The sequence below is a fragment of the Moschus berezovskii genome, chromosome 5 (assembly GCF_049115385.1).
Source record: "Moschus berezovskii isolate FMDL1 chromosome 5, NW_MosBer_1.0, whole genome shotgun sequence".
Classification (NCBI taxonomy): Eukaryota; Metazoa; Chordata; class Mammalia; order Artiodactyla; family Moschidae; genus Moschus; species Moschus berezovskii.
In genome coordinates, this window is record NC_142464.1 from 100,155,105 (window position 1) to 100,182,917 (window position 27,813).

At 43.2% G+C, this 27,813-nt stretch overlaps 2 protein-coding genes across 6 annotated transcripts in view; both read right to left on the bottom strand.

Moving 5' to 3' along the window:
* PPEF2 (protein phosphatase with EF-hand domain 2) overlaps positions 1 to 2,459 on the bottom strand; it is a 56,985-nt gene extending 54,526 nt beyond the window's left edge. Inside the window, exon 1 of the mRNA XM_088836399.1 lies at positions 2,341 to 2,459. The gene's annotated coding sequence lies outside the window, so the exon portion shown is untranslated. The remainder of the gene's footprint in view (positions 1 to 2,340) is intronic.
* Positions 1 to 27,314, bottom strand: NAAA (N-acylethanolamine acid amidase). 5 transcript variants are annotated; one of them, XM_088836396.1, is made up of 11 exons: positions 26,972 to 27,312; positions 26,221 to 26,385; positions 23,284 to 23,410; positions 17,234 to 17,324; positions 15,491 to 15,567; positions 11,015 to 11,187; positions 10,261 to 10,323; positions 8,942 to 9,008; positions 7,637 to 7,665; positions 3,325 to 3,433; positions 1 to 2,489 (listed from the first exon to the last, which is right to left on the bottom strand). In XM_088836396.1, exons 1-10 carry the CDS (start codon positions 27,172 to 27,174, stop codon positions 3,358 to 3,360), a joined length of 1,071 nt encoding a protein of 356 aa, XP_088692522.1. In that variant the 5' UTR covers positions 27,175 to 27,312; the 3' UTR covers positions 1 to 2,489; positions 3,325 to 3,357. The 5 variants fall into 5 exon arrangements, 2 of the variants coding, with proteins under 2 accessions (XP_088692522.1, XP_088692523.1); XM_088836397.1 differs by having other exon boundaries at positions 5 to 281; positions 26,972 to 27,313; XR_016037459.1 differs by lacking the exon at positions 8,942 to 9,008 and having other exon boundaries at positions 26,972 to 27,314.
* Positions 27,315 to 27,813: the final 499 nt, after the last annotated feature.

Below are 27,813 nucleotides of genomic sequence, written 5' to 3' on the forward strand. Positions count from 1 at the left end.
TTTAGTAACAGGAGAGCCATTTATTTTGTCAGCAAGAGCAAGTTTATTTGGGAATAGCCACGGGAGTACAACTTGGGATGCGCAAACTATGGCAGACCATAGGCAAATCCAGAGAACAGGAAGAGGAGTTTGTTTTTATAGGGGAAAGAAGGGGTTTGGGAGGCAGTGTAATCAGTGAAAGAGTTCACTGGAGGAAGCTAGCAGTCCAAAGAATGGAGACTTCTCATTGGTTGGACAGCTACGGTCTGATTGGCTGGGCTGTTGCCAGAGTTTTCTTCTTCCTGTTGGATAGTAGAGTAGGCAACACCTTCCAGTCTGAGATGTAAGCATATATCTCTTCCTGTGTGGAGTACAGTCCCCACACACAAATGAGTTCCATTCCAAGAGTGTATTCGTAAGTCCAATTTGTTCGTATGTCCAACAAAGTTAGCCTTGGTACCCAACTAACACAATCAGCTATATAGTACTGTACTGTAGGAGGTTTATAGTTCTTTACACACAAATAATACATAAAACAAACACACAAAAGAAAGAAAACATTTTAAATCTTACAGTACCTTGAAAAGTAGTACAGTAGTACAACAGCTGGCATATAGGGGCTGGCAAGGAAATCAAGTGAACAGGCAAGGAAAGCTATTGACTGGAGGAGGGAGAGGAGTTGGGAGATGTTAGAGCTGAATGATGGTCAGCAATAGGAGATGGAGGGCAAGCTGCAATTTCACTAATGTCTGACACTGATGGCGAAGGTTCTGGTTCCTTGCTGGAACAAGATGCATGTTTGCCTCTTTGAGAATTGAAGGTTCGTATATAGGGGACTTGCTGTAATCAACGATGCATTGGTTGGGAGTGGTTCCCCTACAGGTCTGTCTCTGCTCCAGTTTTAGCTGAGGTTTCCTTCATTCTGCAATTCCTTAGCTAAGGTGGTGTTAGGTAACCAAACTTCCCTTGGCTACCTCCTAGCAGAACAAGCACTGCTTGTTGCTCATGGATACATTTCTCTGGGGAAGTAGAAACTCAATTACACAAAATCAGGGAACAAGAACACTGGTTACAACAAGTTTCACCTGATTCCCCATGGTCCTTCAATCTTTAGGACAGTTATACAAACTGGATTTGTCATTCCACTTTTAATTTTGACTTGCATAACCATTTTAAGACTTTGTACCTGTTGGCTGGCAAATATCTGCAGGAATGATGCACCAAACAGTACGATGTCAGCTCAGTACTTCGCTTTCAGACTCCAAGGCTTACAACCTTGACAAGACGTAACTCAAGAATGGGAGACGCCTGAGAGCTCCTCTTTCCCTTTCTTGTTGCTCAAATGTGGCCCCTGTGGTTTCCAAATGCTATTTGCTCTTTCCGCCCAGCACAACTCTTAGAAAAGGTCCTTCCTGGCACTGAGGGACGCAGACAAAAATATTTCAGCCAAAGCAAACAACTGGATGCTGCATCAGTGGTGCTTTCAGAGAAAGGTCTTGATCAAAAGGGAGAAATGTGAAAACAAATAAAGCATGTGAGCATGCTAAGGTCGCTTCAGTTATGTCTGACTCTTCGCAACCCCATGGACTGTAGCCCGCAAGGCTCCTCTGTCCTTAGGATTCTCCAGGCAAAGATCCTGGAGTGGGTTGCCACTTCCTTCTCCGTGGGATCTTCCCAACCTAGGATCAAACCCACATCTCTTATGTCTCTTGCATTGGTAGGCAGGTTCTTTACCACTAGTGTCACCTGGGAAGCCCAGATAAAGCATACTTGATTTCAAATAGAGTGGGGAAGCCATGAAAAGAAAGTTGTTATCTATGGTTACACAGCCAGCAGGAAGAAAGATTTTTTGCATTTCTCAGTAACAGCAAACTGACCATTGCTTGCAACCAATGCAACTGCAACAACCTGGAACTCTTGTTCTCTTCTAATGAACTTTTATTCAAAACAGTGCTCCCCGATTTCCTCCTACATTCCAATAAAAGCTAACTTCCCCTTTGTTTTTTAGACTTGCCTATGGTTTGCCATTGTTTGCTTGTCTTGAATTGTTAACTCCTCTGCTATTCCCTAATAAATTTCTCTTTGCTTAAAAATAGTTGCTGTTAATTTTATTTAAGGCTAGCAGATATTTCCAGAAACACTTCCTAATGAATAAGGAGATCTTTCCTGCTCGTTTCTTTATAAGCTGAGATATGACCACATAGGTATAAATAATGGTGAGAAGCTGGGAATAAAGCCTGAGGATATGGCTTGCCCTCTGAGATCAAAAAAATTATCTTTGAGTTGTTCAAGCTAGCACAGAAGAATCTCAGAGAAGGTCAAGGCAAACGTTGAAGAAAGGACGCCCATTACCCACTTTACCATGACAAGCTCCAGACAGATCCTGCTGCTCCCACTGCACAAGGTTGAAAAATTTAATGAGGAAGAAGCCTGTATTGGTCATAAAATATAATCTTTTCACTTTATTTTTTAAAGTGCAGCTCTTCAAAAATTTCATTTAAAAAAATCATCTGTAAGGAAAAAAAAATAGGCTTAATTTAAACTGATTTTAATATCCTCATAAGTGAATGACCAAACACCAGGCTAGGTTTATAAACTTCAGAAGATCCCTGCAATCAGAAAAGGTGTCCTGTCCATCAGTGGCTGCCAAGATGGTTCAACTGTAGGGACAGTAGGAAGGACTCCTGCTTCTTTCTCACATCTTTCCTCTCACCTATGGACTCGCTGATGCCTACAACAAATTCTGAGTGTCCTTGGTCCTTCAGAGTCTGTCTGCAAAGGAACTGGGCTTGCCTCCCTGTTCCTTTGGAGACACAAGTCTTCCAGATATTTGCCGCTCTGTGTAAGTGAAGAGGTAACACTTTGCCCTGAAAGCGGGTTTTAATGAAGGGCAAAGGTCACTGGGCACCAGATGATTAGCTTTCAATCAAACAATTAAAAATAAATACCTAATTGTGACAATGAGTACGTGCTGTCATCTCAGTCATACCCGACTCTTTGCAACCCCATGGACTGTAGCCCACCAGGCTCCTCTGTCCATTGGATTTTCCAGGCAAGAATACTGGAGTGGGTTGCCATTCCCTTCTCCAGGGAATCTTCCTGACCCAGCTATTGAACCCAGGTCTCCCACATTGCAGGCAGATTCTTTATCATCTGAGTCACCAGGAAAGCCCAATTGCAACAATAACCTGACACAAATGACAACCATACACCAGATACCTGTCAGAAAACATTATGTATGTATAAATGTTGAGGATGCCACTGTCTTCCAGGAGAAATACCAACACATATCTACCTGCCCCTAGCCCCACCCCTTGGGGAAAAAAAAAACAAACTTTAGCAAACCTTCATAATATAGGTGAACTCTCTCCTCTGCTTTTAACACGGGTTCCTGATCCTAGTCATGTACTTGTCTGGGTTGGCAGCACTCATTACGGTAGTATAGATTGTGTAGCTGAAAATAAAGAAAGGAATTTTAATATACACATCATTTTCTCTAATATCCAAAGAGGAAAAAAAAAATGCCAAGCCTTTCCCCTAACCCTTGGGATCAGGGACAAGAACACAAATAGAGATCCACGTATGTCAGAATAATTAAAAGTTATAATTCAAGCAACCACACAAAATGTTCTTTCCTATTCTGATAACACTGTAGGAGGCTGAGTTAAAATTTAAAATTCTCAGATCCCTCTGAGTTCCTCCGTGGCAGGAGGGAGAGCTGGCTTTGGCCTTCAGCCTCGTTCTGCCTGGCCCAGAAGTGGCACATGCGTGGACACTCCACTGTTACATCCAGGCTTCAACTGCAACACCCAGCCATCCCCCACCAGACACAGGACATCCACAATGTCTGCACACTGCCCTCAAGAGACCACCATCAGGAAGCAGACCACACAGGCCCTGGAAATGGCTTTGGTGCTGTTCAGGCTAAGAATTCCAGGGTCCTAGGTACTTGGGTCAGACTCTGAGTGGTTACCTTACATCATGGGAGAGTCAGAGGAAGGTCACAGTGGGGTCCCTAGAGCTCAAGAATCAAGACCAGGGGCCCACTCGCCTAGATCTAAGGATGAAAAGTACAATGTCACTCATTCAACATTCTGCAGAGTAAGTGATCCCAATAACTTGCGTGTATGCACGCACACACACTCATGTACTTCACTTCATTCCTTTCATCTACCTCTTGCCCCAGACACTAGCTGGGATTCATGCTCAAAGCATCTGGAGCCAGGCTATTTACAGATAGGTGCTGGTACTCTGCAGCTGAATCGTACACCGGACTGAAGACAGCACTGTGAGCACATGCAGAGGTCATCCAAGAGTAATAAAGGTGCCCAGAACAGGATCTCAGTTACTTATTTGGTCACAGTTCTATTCTCCATCACTGTTGCAATATTTCCTCTGCTGATAGCGACAGCAGAGGATGGTGTTCTACTGCAGGGGCATGTAGTTTAGTAGCACAGCACAAGGGGGAAGCATAGAGATAACTCCTTCTGTTCAGACATTTCTATTAACCTCACACATAAAATAGACTTCAGTTCAGTTCAGTTGCTCAGTTGTGTCCAACTCTTTGCGACCCCATGAATCGCAGCACACCAGGCCTCCTTGTCCATCACTAACTCCTGGAGTTCACCCAAACTCATGTCCAAAGAGTCAGTGATGCCATCCAGCCATCTCATCCTCTGCCGCCCCTTTTCCTCCTGCCCCCAGTCCCTCCCAGCATCAGGGTCTTTTCCAATGAGTCAACTCTTCGCATGAGGTGGCCAAAGTATTGGAGTTTCAGCTTCAGCATCAGTCCTTCCAATGAACACCCAGGACTGATCTCCTTTAGGATGGACTGGTTGGATCTCCTTGCAGTCCAAGGGACTCTCAAGAGTCTTCTCCAGCACCACAGTTCAAAAGCATCAATTCTTCGGCGATCAGCTTTCTTCACAGTCCAACTCTCACATCCATACATGACCATGGGAAAAACCATAGCCTTGACTAGACGGACCTTGGTTGGCAAAGTAATGTCTCTGCTTTTTAATATGCTATCTAGGTTAGTCATAACTTTCCTTCCAAGGAGTAAGTGTCTTTTAATCTTATGGCTGAAATCACCATCTGCAGGGATTTTGGAGCCCCCCAAAATAAAGTCTGTCACTATTTCTACTGTTTCCCCATCTATTTCCCATGAAGTGATGGGACCAGATGCCATGATCTTAGTTTTCTGAATGTTGAGCTTTAAGCCAACTTTTTCACTCTCCTCTTTCACTTTCATTAAGAGGCTTTTGAGTTCCTCTTCACTTTCTGCCATAAGGGTGGTATCATCTGCATATCTGAAGTTATTGATATTTCTCCCGGCAATCTTGATTCCTTAGTTGATAGTAATCATTACATGTAAAGGGCCTGAGAGTCAGGAATCTGTGTTATTTCTGGTTCAGGGAAAATTATCATTTAAATGTAGTTCCTTTTGGGTTTTCAATTACACAGGAGAGAAAAATACTTCTTGGTAAACTTTAGAATTTCTGAGAAATCTCTTTTGACAAACCTTTTCAGATGCCATTTAAACATTTGTAGTCTTTTAACTCAGTAATCCTACTTCTGGGAATTAGGCCAAGGAAAATAATAAAAAGTGGGGTGGGAAGGGAATAATGTACTAATAATACTTATTTCAGAGTTTTAATGAGAGAAAACTAACAACTGAAGAATTTTTAACTCAATTATACTACATTCGATTGTCTACGATGAAACTATTTAAAATTATATGGGCTGTTTATAGTATGAAAACTGCTTTATTAAAATAAATATTAAAACTATTTGATTATACTATTAATCTTTAAAAGAAACATCATTTATATAACTTTTAAAAACTATAAGAACACAAAAATAGGTTTTCATACATTTTTAAAATGAATATTGAAAGGGCAATATTGTGCCCTAGTGGAAGTGGGTTGGAGCTGACTCCAGGAGGCTGGTGAGAATCAATGGTTATGATTGTGAGCCAACTGTAATCCTGAAGTAGGTCAGGGTAGGTATTTACATCACGGAAGTCAATACATGCTACACAACAGGAGAGTCTTTTGTTTTTTCTCTCCCTGCCCTTAACAAGCTAGTTCATGAGTACAGTACTGGGTCACTTGTGACCCAAATAACTCATTTGTTAGAGTGGGAAAATACTAATTTGTTTTTTCTGTTTTTGGCTGTGAGAATATGTTTACAGGAAATTTTTAGCAATTATCTTTTTATCTGGACATACTTAAAAACAATTCCAAAGAGATATATTCCTGTTGTGGTGCAAAGTGAGACGGGTAACACCAGTTTTTAAAATGTGATTGTAAACATATAGCTGATTCACTTTGCTGTACAGTAGAGACTAACATAACACTGTAAAGCAATTATACTCCAACAATTTTTTTAAAAAAAGACAGTGTCATTGTACCTAAGGAATCTTGCTGCTGCTGCTGCTAAGTCACTTCAGTTGTGTCCGACTCTGTGTGACCCCATAGACGGAAGCCCACCAGGCTCCCCCGTCCCTGGGATTCTCCAGGCAAGAACACTGGAGTGGGTTGCCATTTCCTTCTCCAATGTGTGAAAGTGAAAAGTGAAAGTGAATTAGAACACCCAAATACTATAAAAGTTCTTCTAGAGGCCATCAGGAAAACTGCTGCTTTACATTTGTGTAAGAGAGGATCCTTTCAAAGAAAAAAATCAATTGGGTATTTGAAACTAAAACTCACTTTACAAATTTTATCTGTACTAGACTATTTCTTGAGGAATACCATTTTGATATTCTTGCCTTGGAGAAAGAAGCAAGGATGATGAGAAAGTAGGAAATGCTGGGCTTGGGAATTAATGGAAGTATAAGAAGGAGACAGGACTCTGCATTGACTTGCTTCCTCTTTTATATTAGTAAATTAAGCCCTGCCTCACTGAGCTGGACTGAGGTATTGATAAGGCAATCAGGCATCACTGGGAGAGGGAGGGGGCCCAGAGGAGTGGGCTATCGGCCCATTTAGCCTCGCTAAGAGGGTGACAGTGGACCTTCAGAGAGTCCTGTGCAAGTTTGGCGGGGGCTACTCTTCAAGTTTAACTAAGAGTCTCCTGTGGCTGCAGCAACACGGCCCAGCGATTCACCTCAGAAAAGGAGGTGGGTGAAATCCCAGTCTGTAGATCCGAGAAGCCATAGCTCACAGAATGCTACTGTCAAGGGCACAGGCTAAAAGAGAATCATTCACTTAGGCACTGACTCATCTGTGAAATGAGGATGAGGGCAGCAGAAACTCCCCAGGGAGATAAAGGAAAGCCAAAGGTGTCTATAGTTTAGTCCTCAGAGAGACATGAAGGCGCTCACAACCAGGGAGGGTGGCCCCCAGCTAGCAGATGGATTTAGGATGAACATGTCATGCCCTCCTCTTCCAGATCACTCTGTCCTCCTTACCTTTGGATTTCTCCATGGACTTCCCGCCTGACATGGTACATGAGTTTATCTTCCCTCCCGGCCTCCTCCCTGCTCCTGCCAGTAGAATGCTGGTCCCAGGAGAACATAGACTTTGTTACTGTTGTGTTCATAGCACCTAGAAAACCTGCTCTGTGGGAGCCCTCAGGTCCCTGCTGAGCCAAAAAGTGCATGAGAGAGTCTACTGTGCTGGGGTGATGCATGACGCACGCTTAACAGGCCACTTACTTGTTATAAACTGGAAACACTGATAAGACCTGCATGGGAAAAACCATATTAAAAGACAGTTAAAAATACATAAATTTAATTTTAAAAAAGACTACTAAAAATTTAAAAGGATACATGCACTCCAATGTTCATGGCAGCATTATTTACAATTACCATGATATAGAAGCAACATAAGTGTCCATCAACAAATGAAGAAGATGTGATAAATATATATGTGTGTGTGTGCACTCAGTCATGTCCAATTCTTTGCAACCCCCGGACCTCTCCTCTGTCCATGGGATTTTCCAGGCAAAAATACTGGAGTGGGTTGCCATGTGAATATATATATATATATACACACACACACACACTATATATATATATATATATATATATATATATATACACACACACACTCACAGTGGAATACTAGTTAACCATAAAAAAGAATGAAATATTGCCATTTGCAACAACATGGGTGGACTTGGAGGGGACTATGCTAAGTGAAATAAGGCAGAGAAAGAAAAATATAGTATGATATCACTAATACATTGTATCTAAAAATTAAAAATGAAAGTATATAGCAAAACAGAAACAGACTTATAGACAAGAGAACAGACTAGTGGGCAGAAGGAAGGAGTGGAGCAAATTAAGGGTGTGGAATTAGGACATACAAACTACTATATAAAATAAGATTCAAGGATATACTATAAAACACAGGAAATACAGCCAATATGTTATGATGCCTAGAAATAGACTATAACCTTTAAAAACACGATGTTGTATGCTGTGTTGTGCTGTGCTTAGTTGCTCAGTCGTGTCTGATTCTTTGCAACCCCATGGAGTGTAGCCCACCAGGCACCTCTCCCCATGGGGATTCTTCAGGCAAGAATACTATGTTGTATACCTGAAGCTTATATAGTATTTTATAGCAAGTATACGTCAATAAAATAATACTACCAATAAATTTAAAACTATTAAAAGTTAGGAGAAATACATGCAGAATATCTACAGGAAAAAAATAACTTTGGTTTACCTTGGGGTGATAGTTTTTAAACCTTTCTCTTATTTTTTCTTTTAAACAAATGAACATACGTTACAACTATGCCTTTTTTTTTTTAACATGCAGAAAGGTTAAGATGGACATGTTAATCTACATGGCTACAAGTTCAGAAAATGTCATCTGGCTTTTCTTTTACATGTTTTCAACCAGGTAAAACTTTAACAATGTTTGAACAATGTTTGATTTCAGAGAATTTTTTTAATCACTATTGAGAAAGACACCAAACATCCTGGGTAAAAGCTGGACACTGTGACACAAGTTACCTGGAAGAGCGTCTCCAGGCTGAGGTTTGCCTGGCCCGTGGCATTAAGGGCTTTGATGGCGGGTGTTCTGTAAGGACAATGATCAAAGGTCACCTGGCACTTCAGGAAACCCTGAGTCCCTCCAGCTCTCATTTGGGAGGCTCAAAACAAACCTAACCTCAGAATCTCCCTTTCCTCTAAACAGACACTGGCCCCCACGCATATGTGCTGCCTTGTCTCAGACCACCATGGTAAAAGAAGGCATTCAACAGCCTGGCCCAGTGGCCCCATCTGCTCAAGGAAGCAGGTTGGGGAAAATGTTTGCTGTGACCTGAACAGTTGCCATCCAACATATGGGCCAGTAAAATCAAGGAAAAGTATATGACTACTTGCTCTTTGGGGACACACTGAATTATAATTAAAGAGTTTTTCAAAATTAGAAGGGAAATTAAAGCACCCAGTTTTATTTATTTATATTGTTGTTTGTATGTTTGTTTTTTTGGCCATGTGTAGAATCTTAGTTTCCCAAACAGGGATCAAACCCAGGCTCCCCCACAGGATTTCAGAATAGGCTTTCAGCGCCAAGTTCTAACCACTGGACCCCCAGGGAATTCCTCAGTTTATGTAAGTATAGGAAATATTTTCCTTCCAAAAATAGTCTTACACAGAAAACCATGAATCTTGTTCCATCATTTCCTTTTAAAGATGAGTCAACAACAGAAAGAGACTCACAGACTTAGAGAACTTATGGTTGCCGGGGAGGAAGGGATAGTTAGGGAGTTTGGGACGGACATGTACACACTGCTGTATTTAAAATGGGTAGACAGCAAAGACCTACTGTATAGCATAAGGAACTCTGCTTAATGTTATGTGGCAGCCTGGATAGGAGTGAGCTTAGGAGAGAATGGATACATGTATACATACAGCTGAGTCCCTTTGCTATTCACCTGAAGCTATCACAACATTGTCAATCAGCTCTACCCCAATACAAAATAAAAAGTTTTAAAATAAAAAATAAAAAGGCGGGGGGGGGGGTAAGATGGGTCAACAGAAGTTCAAGAGGCCACCCAGTGAGTCATCAGCAGAGTTAGTGGTGAAATCTAGGGTTCCTGACCCTGAGGCCAGAATCAACCTTGTCCTCCCAACTCCCAACCAGCTTCCTGTCATGCTCTCTGCCACATACTACACTTTCCCATCCTGGCCAAGGCACCGGCCGGGGGGCCCAGGCACATCTTCTGGGAGGGGACAGCACCTGTAGTCCTTCCACTTCCTGGAGCAGGAGGGGCATGTTCTCCTGACCACAAGAAAACACTGCAAACCAGGCAGTGTGCAGAGCCTACCTTCGGTCATCTCCTTTAGGCACTGGCTTCCAGTGGTCATAATTTGTCTCAACTCGGAACCACCTGCAACAAAGCACATCATCTTGTCTTCAGTTCAGTTCAGTTGCTCAGTCGTGTCCAACTCTCCGCGACCCCATGAATCACAGCACGCCAGGCCTCCCTGTCCATCACCAACTCCCAGAATTCACTCAAACTCATGTCCACAGAGTCGGTGATGCCATCCAGCCATCTCATTCTCTGTCGTCCCCTTCTCCTCCCGCCCCCAACATTTCCCAGCATCAGAATCTTTTCCAGTGAGTCAACTCGTTGCATGAGGTGGCCAAAGTATTGCAGTTTCATCTTGTCTTACCTGAGGCCAACTGGGACACAGCTAAAGAAACAAAACATATATAAATATAAACAGTATCTCTAGGTTCATTGGAGAAGGCAATGGCACCCCACTCCAGAACTCTTGCCTGGAAAATCCCATGGACGGAGGAGCCTGGTAGGCTACAGTCCATGCGATCGCGAAGAGTCGGACACGACTGAGCGACTTCACTTTCACTTTTCACTTTCATGCATTGGAGAAGGAAATGGCAACCCACTCCACTGTTCTTGCCTGGAGAATACCAGAGACAGAGGAGCCTGGTGGGCTGCCGTCTATGGGGTTGCACAGAGTCAGACACGACTGAAGTGATTTAGCAGCAGCTAGGTTCATCAATTAAAGAAAAAACATTATTGATACAAAATGACCAGAGCCTTTAATTCTACTCACGCTCCATTTAAAGGATCTAGAGGCCATATGTCTGCAGGGCCACCTCTGTTCCTTGTGATGACCACTCCTTCCTTGGGGGATGTACCGCCAACAATGTAATAAACATTAGCAATAAGCGGAGTCTTGGCCAGTTTGTAAACAGCTGTTTCAAAGTTTTCTGATTCACTCAGAGCCTGAACAGAAAGACAAACCTGCATTAGCATCATCATAGTTGTCACTTACCCACACCAGCTGATGGACAATTGGTCCAAAACACATACTCCTGCTCTATGAACCCAGGGCTATAATCTTGAACTGCTCTGACCTCATTCCCTTGTCATCAGGGCTCCTGAGATGGAGGAAGCTCCAGTGGAAAGGCAACAGCAGGAGGATTTTTCTCACAAAAGAAGAGAACTTTGACATGTTATTTTGGGTGAGAGGGCTTCCCTTGTGGCTCAGCTGGTAAAGAAATCCGCCTGCAATGCAGAAGACCTGGGTTCGATCCCTGGGTTGGGAAGATCCCCTGGAGAAGGGAAAGGCTACCCACGCCAGTATTCTGGCCTGGAGAATTCCATCAACTGTATAGTCCATGGGGTTGCAAAGAGTCAGACACGACTGAACGACTTTCACTTCACTTCACTTCACTTGGGTGAGAGACCCTGCTCACCAAAACAAAGGCTGTATGATTTCAAGGCAGATCACCCTTGCAAAGGTCTCCCCATGTTCTTCACTGATTTGCTCTCTCAGCAGGCATTTCTTGAATACCTACACTATGTGCCAGGCACTGTGCTGCTGTGGCAAGAGAGCTGTCAATATGATGGACCCAGTCCTTATTCTCCCCAAGCTTCCATAGATGAAAGTAAAGTCAACAGGCAATAGCAACACAACGTAACGAGTGTCAACACCAGAGAAGGAGATGCTGCGGAAGTCACAGCAGGGGACTGGTCCTTACCCAGGCCATTGAGTAGACCTCCAAGGGAGGTGTCACAGGAGCTGAGGTCAGAGCGACAAACAGAAGTCAGACCAGAGAAAGCAGTGATTGTGTGGGGTTGGGAGTGGGGGTGGGGAAGAGCTTCAGCTCAAAGGAACAGATTGGCAAAGGGCTGGAGAGGAAAGATAGCATGCCGTGTTAGAGTGGCATGCTGAACTGGACTTCCTGAACACTTCCTCAGGGCCACAGCACGGATGGTTAAGGGGATCACTTTCCAAATCTGCTGCTGCCACATATACTCCTTCCTCAAGCTGATCTTGCTGGAGAATGTCCTGGCTAGAGGGCCAGTCCCTCCCACCTGCACCTTCACCAACACTATTTCATCACTTTTAGAGAGTACAGCCATCTCACCCTCCTGCATAGTGCCAAAGCCCAGTGTCAAGGGTAGGGAGAGGGGCAAACAAAAGAACAATTCAAAACACTGGTGTCCGCAAAGGTGACATCATTCAGCATCATAAACCATTAACCGCGGCAAGCTTTGCGGACTTTTCCCAGCCTTATGCATATTGCTTGCTGTCAGGGTGGGGTAGTGAGACTTGAGTTGGTTTGTTCTGAACTCAGCAAAATTATATGTGAGGCAATAGGAGATGATATTGTGATGGAATACGTGATGGAATATTTTTTGGATTATGTTACCTATATCTTCCCCCAAGTGCTAGCGAAGAATTCATTGCCTCTAACAGAATTCTGTAAGAACAAAGCAAAAGAACATCAGTAAGAAATACTGAAAGTAGCTGGACTTTCCTGGTGGTCCAGTGGTTATGACTCCGTGCTTCCAATTCAGAGGCCATGGGTTCGATCCCTGGCTAGGGAACTAAGATCCCACATGCCACATGGTACGGTCAAAACAAAAAAAAAGAAAGAAATACTGAAGGCAGTGGTGACTGCTATTATTCACCCTAGTGGAACACTGAGGGAGAGATAGGAACCTTATCTATCTCAGTTCAGTTCAGTAGCTCAGTCGTGTCCGACTCTACACGACCCCACAGAGGGCAGCCCACCAGGCTCCCCCGTCCCTGGGATTCTCCATGCAAGAACACTGGAGTGGGTTGCCATTTCCTTCTCCAATGCATGAAAGTGAAAAGTAAAAGTGTAGTCGCTCAGTCATGTCTGACTCTGCGACCCCATGGACTGCAGCCTACCAGGCTCCTCCACCCATGGGATTCCCCAGGCAAGAGTACTGGAGTGGGTTGCCATTGCCTTCTCCGTATCTATCTCAGGGAACAGAGGAAATGGACGGTGACTGCTAATGGGTGCAGGTTTCTCTTCAGGGGAATGAAGATGTTCTAAAACTGACCGTAGTGATGGTTGCATAACTGTGAATTATACTAAAAACTAGTGAGTTGTATACTTTAAAATGGATGAATAGTATGGCATATGAATTACACAGCATTACCTCAATTAAATATACATCCACCTTATGACCCAACAATCCCAACTCTTAAGTACTTATGTAACCAACTAAACTGGATATAAGTTTACAAAAAGACTGGTACAAGCATTTATACAGCAGCCTTATTCATAAGCACTGGACCACCAGGAAAGTCCAGCTACTGTCAGTATTTCTTACTGATGTTCTTTCGCTTTGTTCTTACAGAATTCTGTTAGAGGCAAGGAATTCTTCGCTAGCACTTGGGGGATGTTATAGGTAACATAATCCAAAACATATTCCATCACGATATCACCTCCTATTGCCTCACACATAATTTTGCTGAGTTCAGAACAAACCAACTCAGCAGCCCCAAACTGGAAATGACCCAATTTCCATTGATTAGCAATAAAATGGATAAATTGTGGCATACTCGTACAATTGAATCTCCTTCGATAACAAAAAGGAATGAACTAGTGAAACCAATAAGGATGAGTCTGAAAAATATGCTGAGTGAAAGAAAAGGAGTCTATGTACTATGATTTTGGGTATATGAATTCTAGAACAGGCAAAACTTCTTATACTGACAGAAGGCAGAGCGGTGCCTGGCAAGGAGGTGGGGAGTCAGAGAAGGTTGGAAGTTGACTAGAAAGGAGCACGAGGGAAAATCTGCAGGGACATTTGGAAACATCTGCCCACTAAAAGCTATCACCCACTGTGCGCCTCTACAAAGATCAGGTCACTAGCCACCGCAGTCGCTGACCTTCGACACACCCTGAAAGGAGTTCAAGGTGGAGAGAACAGGAATGAGGCATTTTGTGCTCTGGAAAAAACCGGCAGAACAGGGCCTTCCAATAGTCACTTCCAGGGGAAGATTTTATGAGCTCAATTCTTTCATTTCCCCATATCTAGAAAAGCATCAAAATCATCAATGATGGCATCTGCTCCTTATGCTTGACAGCCCACTCCCCCTTGACTGAAATCATATCTTATACTGACCTTCCCTCCATCTCTTTGGAGCAGTTTCTCAGAGCTATCTGAAATGATGACTCCCTGGCCATACTCATTTTGCTGCAAATAAAACTTAACTCACAACTCTTACACTGTACATTTTATTTTAGTTGTTAGGGTCTATATTTTGTGTATGTTTGGTGGTTACATGGATGGATAAATGAGTCTGTAAAATTGCCAAAACACACTGAACAAAACCCTTAATATTTCTGCATTTCATTGTATATAAATTATAAAATGGAAAAAAAAACACTCTTGCTATTTAGATTCCCCTGGAAAGATTTAAATTATAGTTTTATTTTTAAACGTCAACATGTCCGATACACTGGATTTTTGCAGCTTTTTAATCTTAAGATGAAATATTTTAGAGGTCATCTTAAAAATATGTGAAGGGTGCAGTGTTTATCAACATATTTAGGGAATATTCAAGTAAAAAGTTTAGGAAAATTTCAAGCCTAGAGAGTCTTGATTATTTACAGCAGGGCAAGGAAAGGCCCAAAAGCCTAAAAGGGAGGCAGGGCCAGCTCCTTTCGCCAGAGGTGTGCTCCAGAAAAATGTGCTTTCTGTGGTCAGCCCACAATTTATACGTGGCTTGGAACTCTGCTGACTAATAAGTAATGTAAAGCCAGATGTTCCTTTTGTTGTGTGTAGAGTTATCTTCTAACACATTTGTTTTGCTCGTTAAGATACCTGCTGATGGACATGAATGCATTTGCAGTTGGAGATTCTAAAAGAAGGGTACATCTATATCCTTAGAAAAGCTTGGTCTCTTATCACAATCAGCTACTGTGGAAAACTGGAGCCTATGACAAAGATGCTCCTTCTTGACCAAACTCTCGCCAGGCACCTTGGAGTGCACCCTCTTCATGCTCTGTGCGTGCCACGTGCTTAATTGGTCAGTCATGTCCAACTCTTGCAACTTCATGGACTGTAGCCCTCCAGGCTCCTCCGTCCATGGGATTCTCCAGGCAAGAATACTGGAGTGGGCTGCCATTTCCTTCTCCAGGGGATCTTCCCAACCCAGGAATGGAACTCGCATCTCCTGCATTGGCAGGCGGGATTCTTTACCACTGAACCACCAGGGAAGCCCTCAGGATGAGGTGAGCTCAATAGTAAAAATACTCACAGTGCGGATGACCCAGCTGACCGGTGAGTGTCTCTGAAAAAGGGCCGCAATCATATTCTCCCACCACCAGCCTTTATCTGCCAAGGAAGGAATGATAATGTTGACACATACTAGAATTGCTGACCCAGAGGCACATTTTATTATTCAGGCATTTTAACTCAATCTTAGCAGGCTAACGATAGAACTAGTTTTCATTAGGTTAAGGTTTAAAAGAGGTTTGTTTTTTACTTTTTTAACCTGCTCATACCATAACTATCAGTTAAACAATCTGAACCACAAAATGATGGAAGCAAAGCCCCTCTTGTTCATTCTCTGTAAAACTTCAGTAACTGTCATGCTGTGGTTTGGGTACCACTGGTTGAGAATTAGTCTCATTCACAGCTGACACTTAAGGAAATGAAGAAATATAAGAGGATAAAGAACTATTATGGACACAGATATATCCTCAACCAGCAGCTTCCCAGTCAGGCTTATATAAAAAGGTAAGAATACATCAACGGAAATAAAGAGACTCCTGGTACATGTCTTTCTCCTTTATTCAGCTGCAAATTCCTGAGGGCAGAGACCAAGGACAGAGCCGAGTTTTCTCAGGGTTTCCCACAAGTTGCGTAACTAACTGGTGTCTCCTGAGCCTTGGGGCATGGCAGTGAGCAATGAGGCAAGGACCCAGGAGATCAATTTGAGAACCATCTCTCCCTAGCTGTCCTTTCACCTTGTAGCCTCAGTTTCCTCTTTCGCATAATAGATTCAGTTAATAAAATCAGCCCGGCCTAACTAACAGGACTGCTGGGAGGGTCTAATGAGAGAACTCTTTCCAGATTTGCTTGTATAATGCCATCACTAAATCCTCTGATGACTGCAATCATTTCCAGACAGTCTTCTGTTTCCATCTTAACCCTAGACGATCTAGCCTCTATGAAGTGAAGTGAAGTGGGGTCACTCAGTTGTGTCCGACTCTTTGCGATCCCATGGACTGTAGCCTACCAGGCTCCTCAGTCCATGGAATTTCCCAGGGAAGAGTACTACAGTGGGTTGCCATTTCCTTCTCCATCTAACCTCTATAGAGCACCCAAATGAAAGTTAAGAATGTAAAAGCAAAACGGATCTGTTCACCCCGGCCTAAAATCTTCCTGTGAAAGTCGCTCAGTCGTGTCTGACTCTTTGTGGCCCCATGGACTACTGGAGTGGGTAGCTGTTCCCTTCTCCAGGGGATCTTCCCAACCCAGGGATCAAACCGGGGTCTCCTGCATTGCTGGTGGATTCTTTACCAACTGAGCTACCAGGGAAGCCCCAGACTCTTCCTAAGGCTTCCATTTTGCTTAAAACCCAAACTCCTCCTCACAACCCTACACCTGGCCTCAGCCTCCTTCTCCATGTCTAATATACTCCCCCTTACGCCATCCTGCAGCCCCATTACAGTCTCCTGTTTCTGGAATTCCTCCCCCAGCTTCTGCAGACCTGGGTCATGTAAGCCAAGCCTCCCCTGACTCTGCCCCTGTAGTACTTGCTCCACACCCGACTTCATTCTCTGCCACATCTTCCTGGTTTACTTTCTTGGGAGCACGCATCAGTAGCTAGAATCACGTTCATTGCTCACAGGCACGCTGCCCAACGTCCCCCACTAAAACGGAAGCACGGAGCATGGAAGGTGTTCCATGTGCTCTGTTGGTTGAGTGAATGACTTACTTGGATAAAACTGAACAGGGATAGGGCTGAAAATGCTTGGGAGTTTGTTTTGAGTACCTCGTTCATCACCAGAAACTGTAAACTTGTGTGGACTCTGACCCGTCCATAATCCTACATAGCCAACAAAGGTGGTTCCTGTGTAGGCAATCTGAAATCAAGAGATAAGACATTATCTCACTACTCCAACCAAAAGTACTTTGAAATACCTGTTTTGCCCCCAAATTTCATGGATTTCTTTATTTAAGTTCCAACCTAATATCTGAAATAGCCTTTTAGATTTAACTTTGAGGGCCCAGGGACAGAAGTCAGTGGATCTGTGACCTTGGATGAAGAAAATAAAAGATACATTTTTATTTTCACTAACTTCTACTGAAATTTTACTCCCTATGTAACCAATAAATGCAAGAACTCATATACTTATAGAGTGCCTATGGTTTCACCACCAGGAGAAATTGCAGGTATTTTCATGTACACAATGGCATCATACATACATATCTGAAATATCATTCATACTTATCACTTCTGCATTTATGGTGGAGTTATTAGACCCACTGTTAAATTTTACTAGCTAATGGGTTAAGAAAAGTATAATACAGAAATAACTGTATTTCAACATAACTGGTTTTGTTCACAATGTTGTACATTTCATGTATTTATAAAACATTATTTTAAGAAGGGATCAATAAGCTTCATCAAACTGCTCCATACAGAAAAAAAGAAGTTCCATCCTAGAGGTAGCAAATGGGTTCCATTTAAAAACTTGTGTTGATGCAATTATAAGAAATTAATATCAAGCTCTTATAAACTCTGCAAAGTAAAGGGAAACAAGTGAGACTGTTTCCTAATAATCAAATTTAAATTTTAATTATGGAAAAAATATTTTACATACATCTTTCACTTAATCCCCTGATTATTCCATGAGTTACAGGGATTACCCCCACTTTATCTATTGTTTCTTTTTTTTTTGCTTTGCTCCCACTTTAAATTAAAGAAATGAACTCCAGTGACTGCAAGACATTACTATATCCTTGAGGAAAAAATAAGACACTCTACCAGCTATTTCAGACACCAGATTTCATTTTTCTTTTTTTTGGGGGGGGCACATCATGCAGCATATAGGATCTTAGCTTCCAGACCAGGGATTGAACTCACACTACTTGCACTGAAAGCACAGAGTCTTAACCACTGGAACCACTAGGGAAGTCCCCAGATTTCAATTTTCGAAGAGGTACTTAGAAGAGTGCCCAGCTCATATGGTTCAATAAAGGTGAACTAATATTTTTGTATTTTGAGAAATGAATTGGCATAGCTTCATTTTTTCCTAGAAAGCTGAATTTTATGCCAGTAACTTTTCATTTGGCCATATATTTCCACCTTGTTCAACTGTAAAACAATTTAAAGTGACTAAATTACAAGAGAAAACGCAGTGGCCTCAATTTTCTAAATGACCTTTTACCCAAGACACAATGAGGGCCTTCCATGAATTCTCCCCATTTCCATTCATGGAGGTAAAATGGAAACAAGTCTACTCATTATTAAAGCCCTTGCAAAATGTAACTATGGGAAGAAAAAAGTAATCATATGTTCACTTCATTCTCATGATATACTGACATTCGTGTCACTTTTGAAGAGTTCAGAAAATTAAAGTTATAAGAATCAAAATCACTTGCAGTTTCCCAGATATCTTAGAATATGTAATTATAAGACAGAATTTATAAGATATTATATCCTGTAGCTCTGAAAAATTGCTTTTATTTCTAAATTTCTATGCTTTCAATTGGGCTTCCCAGGTGGCTCAGTGGTAAAGAATCCACCTGCCTATGCAGGTTCAATCCCTGGGTTGGGAAGATCCCTTGGAGGAAGAAATGGCAACCCACTCCAATATTCTTGCCTGGGAAATCCCATAGACAGGGTAGCCTGGCAGGCTGCAGTCCATGGGGTGGCAAAGAGTCAGAGATGACTTAGTGATTGAGCATGCATGAATGCTTTCAACTGTCTGTGACAGGTCATTTTGCATAAACTCTTAGCTGGGGCAGGAGACTAATTTACAGTCTGAGTTTTGTGGAGAAAACTGCTTGAAGGTTGAAGGCCTGGGTTTGGTCCCACCTCTGCCTCATCTCCTCCTGTTGCTTGGAGCAAGTCACTGTCTAAGGCCCTGCCCTTTCATCAGGCAGATAAGAATGGAAGTATTGAGTCTGCTTCACAGGGCTGCTATGAAGATCAAAGGAAGTCCTGTATCTGAAAATACTTTTAAAACCATGACTCCAGTTCAGTTCAGTCGCTCAGTCGTGTCCAACTCTTTGAGACCCCATGAATCACAGCACACCAGGCCTCCCTGTCCATCACCAACTCCCGGAGTTCACTCAAACTCATGTCCATTGAGTTGGTGATGCCATTCAGCCATCTCATCCTCTGTCGTCCCCTTCTCCTCCTGCCCCCAATCCCTCCCAGCATCAGAGTCTTCTCTAATGAGTCAACTCTTCGCATGAGCTGGCCAAAGTATTGGAGTTTCAGTTTTAGCATCAGTCCTTCCAATGAATACTCAGGACTGATCTCCTTCAGAATGGACTGGTTGGATCTCCTTGCAGTCCAAGGGACTCTCAAGAGTTTTCTCCAACACCACAGTTCAAAAGCATCAATTGTTTGGCAATCAGCTTTTTTCACAGTCCAACTCTCACATCCATACATGACCACAGGAAAAACCATAGCCTTGACTAGACGGACCTTGGTTGGCAAAGTAATGTCTCTGCTTTTTAATATGCTATCTAGGTTGGTCATAACTTTCCTTCCAAGGAGTAAGCATCTTTTAATTTCATGGCTGAAATCAGCATCTGCAGTGATTTTGGAGCCCCCAAAAATAAAGTCTGACACTGTTTCCCCATCTATTTCCCATGAAGTGATGGGACCAGATGCCATGATCTTTGTTTTCTGAATGTTGAGCTTCAAGCCAACTTTTTCACTCTCCTCTTTCACTTTCATCAAGAGGCTTTTGAGTTCCTCTTCACTTTCTGCCATAAGGGTAGTGTCATCTGCATATCTGAGGTTATTGATATTTCTCCTGGCAATCTTGATTCCAGCTTGTGCTTCTTCCAGCCCAGCGTTCCTCATGATGTACTCTGCATATAAGTTAAATAAGCAGGGTGTCAATATACAGCCTTGACGTACTCCTTTTCCTATCTGGAACCAGTCTGTTGTTCCATGTCCAGTTCTAACTGTTGCTTCCTGACCTGCATACAGGTTTCTCAAGAGGCAGGTCAGGTGGTCTGGTATTCCCATCTCTTTCAGAATTTTTCACAGTTTACTGTGATCCACACAGTCAAAGGCTTTGGCATAGTCAATAAAGCAGAAATAGATGTTTTTCTGGAACTCTCTTGCTTTTTCCATGATCCAGTGGATGCTGGCAATTTGATCTCTGGTTCCTCTGCCTTTTCGAAAACCAGCTTGAACATCTGGAAGGTTATATACTGCTGAACCTGGCTTGGAGAATTTTGAGCATCACTTTACTAACGTGTGAGATGAGTTCAATTGTGCGGTAATTTGAGCATTCTTTCACATTGCCTTTCTTTGGGATTGGAATGAAAACTGACCTTTTCCAGTCCTGTGATCACTGCTGAGTTTTCCAAGTTTGCTGACATATTGAGTGCAACACTTTCACAACATCATCTTTTAGGATTTGAAAGAGCTCAACTGGAATTCCATCACCTCCACTAGCTTTGTTCTTAGTGATGCTTCCTAAGGCCCACTTGACTTCACATTCCAGGAAGTCTGGCTCTAGGTGAGTGATCACACTATCGTGGTTACCTGGGTCATGAAGATCTTTTTTGTACAGTTCTTCTGTGTATTCTTGCCACCTCTTCTTAATATCTTCTGCTTCTGTTATGTCCATACCATTTCTGTCCTTTATTGAGCCTATCTGCATGAAATGTTCCCTTGGTATCTCTAATTTTCTTGAAGAGATTTCTTGTCTTTTCCATTCTATTGTTTTCCTCTATTTCTTTGCATTGATCGCTGAGGAAGGCTTTCTTATCTCTCCTTGCTATTCTTTGGAACTCTGCATTCAAATGGGTTTATCTTTCCTTTTCTCCTTTGCTTTTCGCTTCTCTTCTTTTTACAGCTATTTGTAAGCCCTCCTCAGACAGCCATTTCGCTTTTTTGCATTTCTTTTTCTTGGGGATGGTCTTGATTCCTGCCTCCTGTACAATGTCACAAAGCTCCATCCATAGTTCATCAGGCACTCTGTCTATCATATCTAGCCCCTTAAATCTATTTCTCACTTCCACTGTATAGTCATAAGGGATGTAAGAACTTAATTATTCAGTGGATAACTTGTTATTGGGCAGATAACTTGTTCTTTTATTTTTAAATATTTATTTATTTGGCTGTGCCAGGTCTTTGTTGCAGTATGCAGGATCTTTGGTTGTGGCATCTTTTTTTTTTTTTTCAGTTGCAGCATGCAGGATATAGTTCCTGACCAGAGATCGAACCTGGCCCCCTGCATTGGGAGCATGGAGTTTTAGCTACTCGACCACCAGGGAAGTCTCAGGATAACCAGATAACCTGTTCTTAATTTAGTAAAACAATTTATTGGTCATGAGCCCTAATCAGAAAGACAATACCCAAGTGTAAACAGTTAAATTTGATAATAATAGCCTGAGCACTGAGAAAAGTCAAACCAAAAGACTGTTTCCCATGGGAGCTCTAGGAGTAACAGAAACAACTGTTGGTTAGGGTAAGTCTAGAGGGATCAGTTGGAATTATTTTTATTGCATTTATGTCAATTTTTAAGAATTTTTTCTTACTGTAGAAGAATGGAGAAAAGCATAAAGTAGTAAATGAAAATAATTAGTGTCCCCTCATTCAGTAATAATTACTAACATTTTGGCAGATGTCCTTTCAGAATTTATTTTCATGGATATTCTGTCATTGCTACCACTTGAAACCATTTTTGAAGTAAATCTTCAGCTACAAATCAAATTGGTAATAGTGCTTAATTGAAGAAATGAAATTGGGAAAAGGAGAAACTTTCACCTTAAATTTCTGTACTGTTTGAATGTTTATGACAAACAATTATTGTTTGTAAAAGCAAATGAGTTTTTAGTAAATGAGTTTCTAGTACTTGTGACTCAACCTCTAAATGCAAAGAACAAATAAAATAAAATTCTTAAACAGTGTTCCCCCCTGCAAAGCCAAGATCTGACTTTTGGATGCTCTGCTCTGTTTCATGGCAATGATATGCTTTAGGTATTCAGCAAACACTGATTACTATTATATCCCTAGATATTTACACAGAAATGTGACAATAGTACACATTTGGTTGTACTTTTAAAGAAACTAGGATGAAAATAAAAATATTTAAGTATAATTTCTTAAATATGAAAAACAAGAGAGTAGTATGGGTCAATTATAGTTGTAAAGAACTATTTATTATTTGGCCACTATTTATCAAGCATCTACCTTATGCTTTGCATACATCACTTCATTTAACCTTTTTAACTGTCTCCATAAAGTAGTCATTACCCTCTCTGAGCTGTAATCTGCAAAATGGGTATAAGTAATTTCTCAAGTTCACAAAGGAAGAGACAGAGGTAAGATTCAAACCCAGCCCTGTTAGATCCTCAAAGCAGGTGTTCCCACCCATTGTGCTATCCAGCCCCTCCCTATTCTAGCAGCAGCCTGAACATGGAAAAGCAAAGAACTGACTTAGTATCATAAGTAGAATTGGGACTTCCGTGGCGGTCCAGTGGTTAAAATTCTGCCTTCCAGTGCTGGGGGTGCAGGTTCCATCCCTGTTAGGGAACTAAGATTCTGCACGCTGAATGGTCCAGCAAAAAAAAAAAAAAAGAAACCAAGTAGACAATTGATCATACCTCCTTAGAGATTTCCCTAGGGAAAAGGGATTAAGCTCCATAAGTAGGTGCTCAATAATAATAAATGACTCTCATTTCTACAGGCATACTTGATGTAAATTTCTCCATAGTTATGTTTTTCCAGGAGGTTGATGTTTTTTGTATCTTAAATTGATAACACACTTAAGCTGCAGACCATCTAAGTGATGGCCAACCGGTTAGCAAGTCTGATTTCTGAATCTTACACTGTATGGACTATACCTGCCCATTCTTTATGAACTGTACATCCACAGTCAAGTTGCGCAAGAAACTTCCAAAAGGATAATCCAGGTTCCGGCCATGGTAAATGTGGCCTTTGGAGTCCTGAGCCACAATACTGGTGCAGAATCTGGGAAAAGGGAAAAGTTCAACATGAGTGAACAACAAAAACAAGAAAAAGGAAACGAGCTTTTTATTTAAAAAACAAGTCCTCAAAGTGTTTTTCCCCCCTTTTATAAAGAACACATATGCTGTGTAATCCTAAGGATTCATAATTCAAGATGAAAAAGACAACTGGACACAGCTCTAGTGCTTCTTCAGTGTTACTAGATCTTTGCTCTCAGCACACATGATATTGAAAACACACTGAATGAGAATTTCATCCTAATCTAAATCTGAAATGGACCTATTCTGGGCTCAGTGAGATCACTTAAATTTGCCTGCTCCTCTGCTTGGAAGTATGTATCTATTTAACATGCTATTCAAAGCTGGTTGAAGCTCATCTCTCTTCCGAATTTCTCAGAACAAGTACAACGGCAGCAAACTATTCTGCCTCACAAATTGTTTCACTTTCTTTTCTTGAGAAAGGGGTGAACAGTTTAGGGGTTTAGCACTTTTCCAGTCCTCCTTAGGGCTCCCTGCACAGAGCTAACAAGAGAAAAGAATCTTTTAAGAACTACCAGTCAGAGAGATGTATTTTGAGGAAAAGAGGAAGAGGTTTGTTAAGATGTCTAAATGTCCATATTCCCTGAGAATATGTAATGTTACTTAAAAAATATTTAACTATATCATGTTCAATTCTAGGGTGGGGAAAGATACACACACACAAACTGAGAGGAAATATCCTGAAGGATGGATGGTCATTTTTGAGTAACAGGATTGTGGTTAATTTTCTTTATTCTTTTATTAATTTTCCATAATGATTACACAGTACTTTTATAATTAAGAGAAAACAAATTTTACTTTTTTATTGTTTAAAAAAGGAAGCTTGGTCAGGTTTTAATTTTTTCCAAGGTTTCTGGTGGCACCTTCTTGGCACTGGTGCCAAGAAGGAGAAAAAAGAGACGCAGGTTTGATCCCTGGGTTGGGAAGATCCCCTGGAGAAGGGGATGGCTACTTCAGTATTCTTGCTGAGAGAATCCCATGGACAGAGGAGACTGGCAGGCTACAGTTTGTGGGGTCACAAAGAGTTGGACACGACTGAACGACTAAACCACCAACACCACCATCAAGGTTTCTGATCTTCAAAGAGTTCATGTCAAGAAGGGAACTGACAGAACACCGAAAGTAGATAAAGTTTGTAGACTTTCTGTCAAAGGTGATTTTTCAAAACTGGGAAGGCAACAGTTCTTCTGTGTCATGCCAAATGTTTTTTCATGAGAGGCCCCCAAGCACAGGCGACAACTAGGGAGCTGGGCTCTGCTCTGGGAGATGCACTGTAGTGCACTGGGGACACGTGCTTTTACCAGCAGCTCTGATGACTCAACATGCACCTAACTTTCAGCAAATTGTCCCCTTTGAGGCTTGGTTTCCACATTACAAAATGTAATACCATCTCCAGGGCCTCGTACTTAGTAGGCTCAATAAAAGGTAGCTAGTCTTACTTAAGTCTGAGCAAACTCCAGGAGATAGCAGAAGACAAAGGAGCCTGGCGTGCTACAGTCCATGGGGTCACAAAGAGTCTAACATGACTTAGCAACTGAACAACAACAACCACAGTCTTGCTTAATCTTATTCAAAAAGTCTTATACCAGAAATGAGGACAAAACATTTCCTTTGTTAATGCCAGTGGAATCTGATGGTGATTTTCCTTGTCAGGCAATTCAGTATATACCTTAATATCAAATCCAAAAGTTAGAATTTTTTTACTAGAACTTTTCTTTAGTTGGTTTGAACACAGTGACTCCAACAAAAGAAGAGGAAAATGAAAATAACTGATTTTTTTCATTGAGAAAGTCACATGTCAGAATAGGAAAAAGATAGGGGTACGAGACAAAGAATGACAAAATTAACTTAGGTCAATTGAAAAGCACTTTCACATATTTGTATCTATTTGTGTCTTAAAACATTTCCCTGAAGAGGATGGCAGTCAGAGTGCTTCTTAACCTATCCTGCCTAGGTATTCTAGGAGATGCCAAGAAGCAGTAAAGTTTCATTATCCAAAGGGAAAAAAAAAATGTTTTTTTAATATCTTTTGGAGGCAGAAGTTATAAGTATCTAAAAGATGTTACTAGATGAAGCTGGTCTGGTAGCAAAACAGTAAGTCCTGAAGACAAAAATCAAGTCAAATCTCTCTTACTTCCAAGACCTGTTACTGAGCCCACAGACTTGAGGCTCCCCCCTCACTCTGCCTGGGATCAAACACACACTCCGCACTGCTTTCCCCTGTGCAGCACAACCATTAATCATGCCCACTGCAGGTATCGAATACTGGCTAGCCCTACTAGCCAGAACAGTGTAGCCTGTGCTCCCACCCCCGGAAGAAATGGGCTGAGAAAGAGGAGTCAGAATCACTAGCCATGATGAATATGGAGGGATAAAGTCAGAGAAACGAATGGATGCTGGGACAACCCCCTGACTGTAAGGTTGGACAGTCACTGGGTTAACTTGAGTGGGGGATTATTTCAAAACTTTCCTGGGAGACTACGTGTTAGCAGAGTTTTGAAAGTGGGAGACTACCCGGATTGGAGAAGGGGAAAAGGGGGGCTTCAGATCCAAGAACAGTTCAGTGTTGAGGTCAGAGAAGGTGCTTTTCTTCTTGAAGCTCATAATCTGCTGCTCAGACTCACCCAGAGAAGCAAAGAGGAAGCACTGCAGGTTTCTGGGGAGCCTGGTCACCACCCTCTTTTTATCACACGGAAAGTACATCTCCTCCCACTCAAATGTCGCCGAAATCCCCGCTAAATCTCAAGTTAATCAGCGCTAGCGCTGCGCACTCACGCGCTGAACTCGTAGGCCAGGTTGAGAAGAATGCAGTCGACCAGGTTGAAGTCCAGGGCGTCGCACATGCCCCGTATCTCTTCGGTGAAGGGCTTCGGCAGGAAGAGTTCCAAGTCCCAGACGACTTTTCTGATCAATGCGAGGACCCACTGGGGGACATAATCTCTAGAAAGGAAAAACCACGAGGGTATCTGATCTGCTCGGAGGTCGGTACTATGCGTGTGTACTGGGGGTGCTTGGGGGGTACCTAAAGCTTTCGTTCTCGGGATGAGTTCTAGATGTCTCCCTTACCAAGAGAGCTGACAATCCAGATCCAGCCAGCATCACCCGAACACGGAGTCCAGGAGAGAAAAGAACACCCAAGAGCGGGAAAGAGGGCGACGGAGAGTGGTTCCCAAAAGAGTGAGCCTGGGGTCCCTCGAGGCTTTCTAGGAGTGCGTGGGGGTGCGTTCCCTACTCTGTAGCTGAGCAGCAGGGGTGACAGCCCGGGTGACAGTCCGCGCGCCACCTTGATCCAGAATGGCTGGTGGACGAGGTGCCATTGGTGACACCGGACTTGAAAGTCAAACCCGCTGCGCCGGGTCACCCCCAACCCCGACGCTGCTGGCCTGGAGCAGTGGCCAATGCCAGTTCTGGGCGCCCCTCCCCGCTGCGCACTCCAGACGCCCGGGGATTGGAGAGTGTTTGGGCAGCACGTGTCTGGGCTTCCCCACACTCCCGCCCGCGCCCGCGCCCCCTCGCCCGCGCTCACCCGATGATATGGGCCACTGCGGAGCGCAAGAAGTCCCGGTCGTAGTGCTGCAGCAGCGGCAGCCAGCGCAGCTGGGGGGCCGCGTCCAGGCTCACGTTGAAGAGCGGCGGGGCAGGGGGCGCGGCGGCGGCCGACACCCCGGCTCCGGCCAGCAGCAGCAGCAGCGCCAGCGCCCGGCGCGCACTCGGGCCGGCGGCTCTCATTGCTCGGGCGGCCACAATCAGGGCCCTGCAGCCACCCGCTGCGCCCGGGAGGAGCTCTGGAGAAGGAGGAGGAGGCGGAGCCTGGAGGCTGGAGGGGGAGCCTGCGCGCCGCTCGGCCCGCCTGATCGCCGGGATCCGGAACTGCGAGTCGAGCCTGTGGGCTCCCGCCCCGATGCCTGCATGCCACGCCCCGTCCCCGCCCCGGCCACGTGTGCGGCTGGGTTCCAGGTCCCGGGATGCTGAATGCGGCCGCCGGTTTCTCACTCCCGCTCCCCGCCCCGGCCCACCCAGGTGGGCCGAGAGCGTGTAATCGGCGGCGTAGGGGGCATTCAAGAAAATAATTTCAGCGGTGAAGCGGGACAGTCCTATTGGGGTAGGAAGAGTCCTCCTACCCCCACCTCATTTGCTTTGATTTAAATTCTTCAAAGGTTTATATGGATTTTATAAGGGGAAGGAGAGCTTTTTCAGTTCAACAGTCCCCACTTCACAGTTTAGCTAACTTCTATGTGCCAAGTGCTTTTGTCCTTTCTGTCTCATCTAACCATCAAAACAAGCCAGAACACTGTATCACAATCTACCAGGGGTGGAATGGGTGGGGGTGACGGAGGCAGAGGAACGATCAACAGGGAGGGGATACAT

What these genes read in the sequence shown, in the direction of transcription:
- NAAA (XM_088836396.1), bottom strand. Translation starts at nt 27,174, where the DNA reads ATGAGAGCCGCCGGCCCGAGTGCGCGCCGGGCGCTGGCGCTGCTGCTG. An exon ending in AGTTTCTGGTGATGAACGAG is followed by an intron (nt 15,568 to 17,233) that starts GTACTCAAAACA and finishes CTTCCTTGGCAG; the next exon opens with ATAAAGGCTGGTGGTGGGAG. An exon ending in CCTAAAGGAGATGACCGAAG is followed by an intron (nt 9,009 to 10,260) that starts GTAGGCTCTGCA and finishes TTGTCCTTACAG; the next exon opens with AACACCCGCCATCAAAGCCC.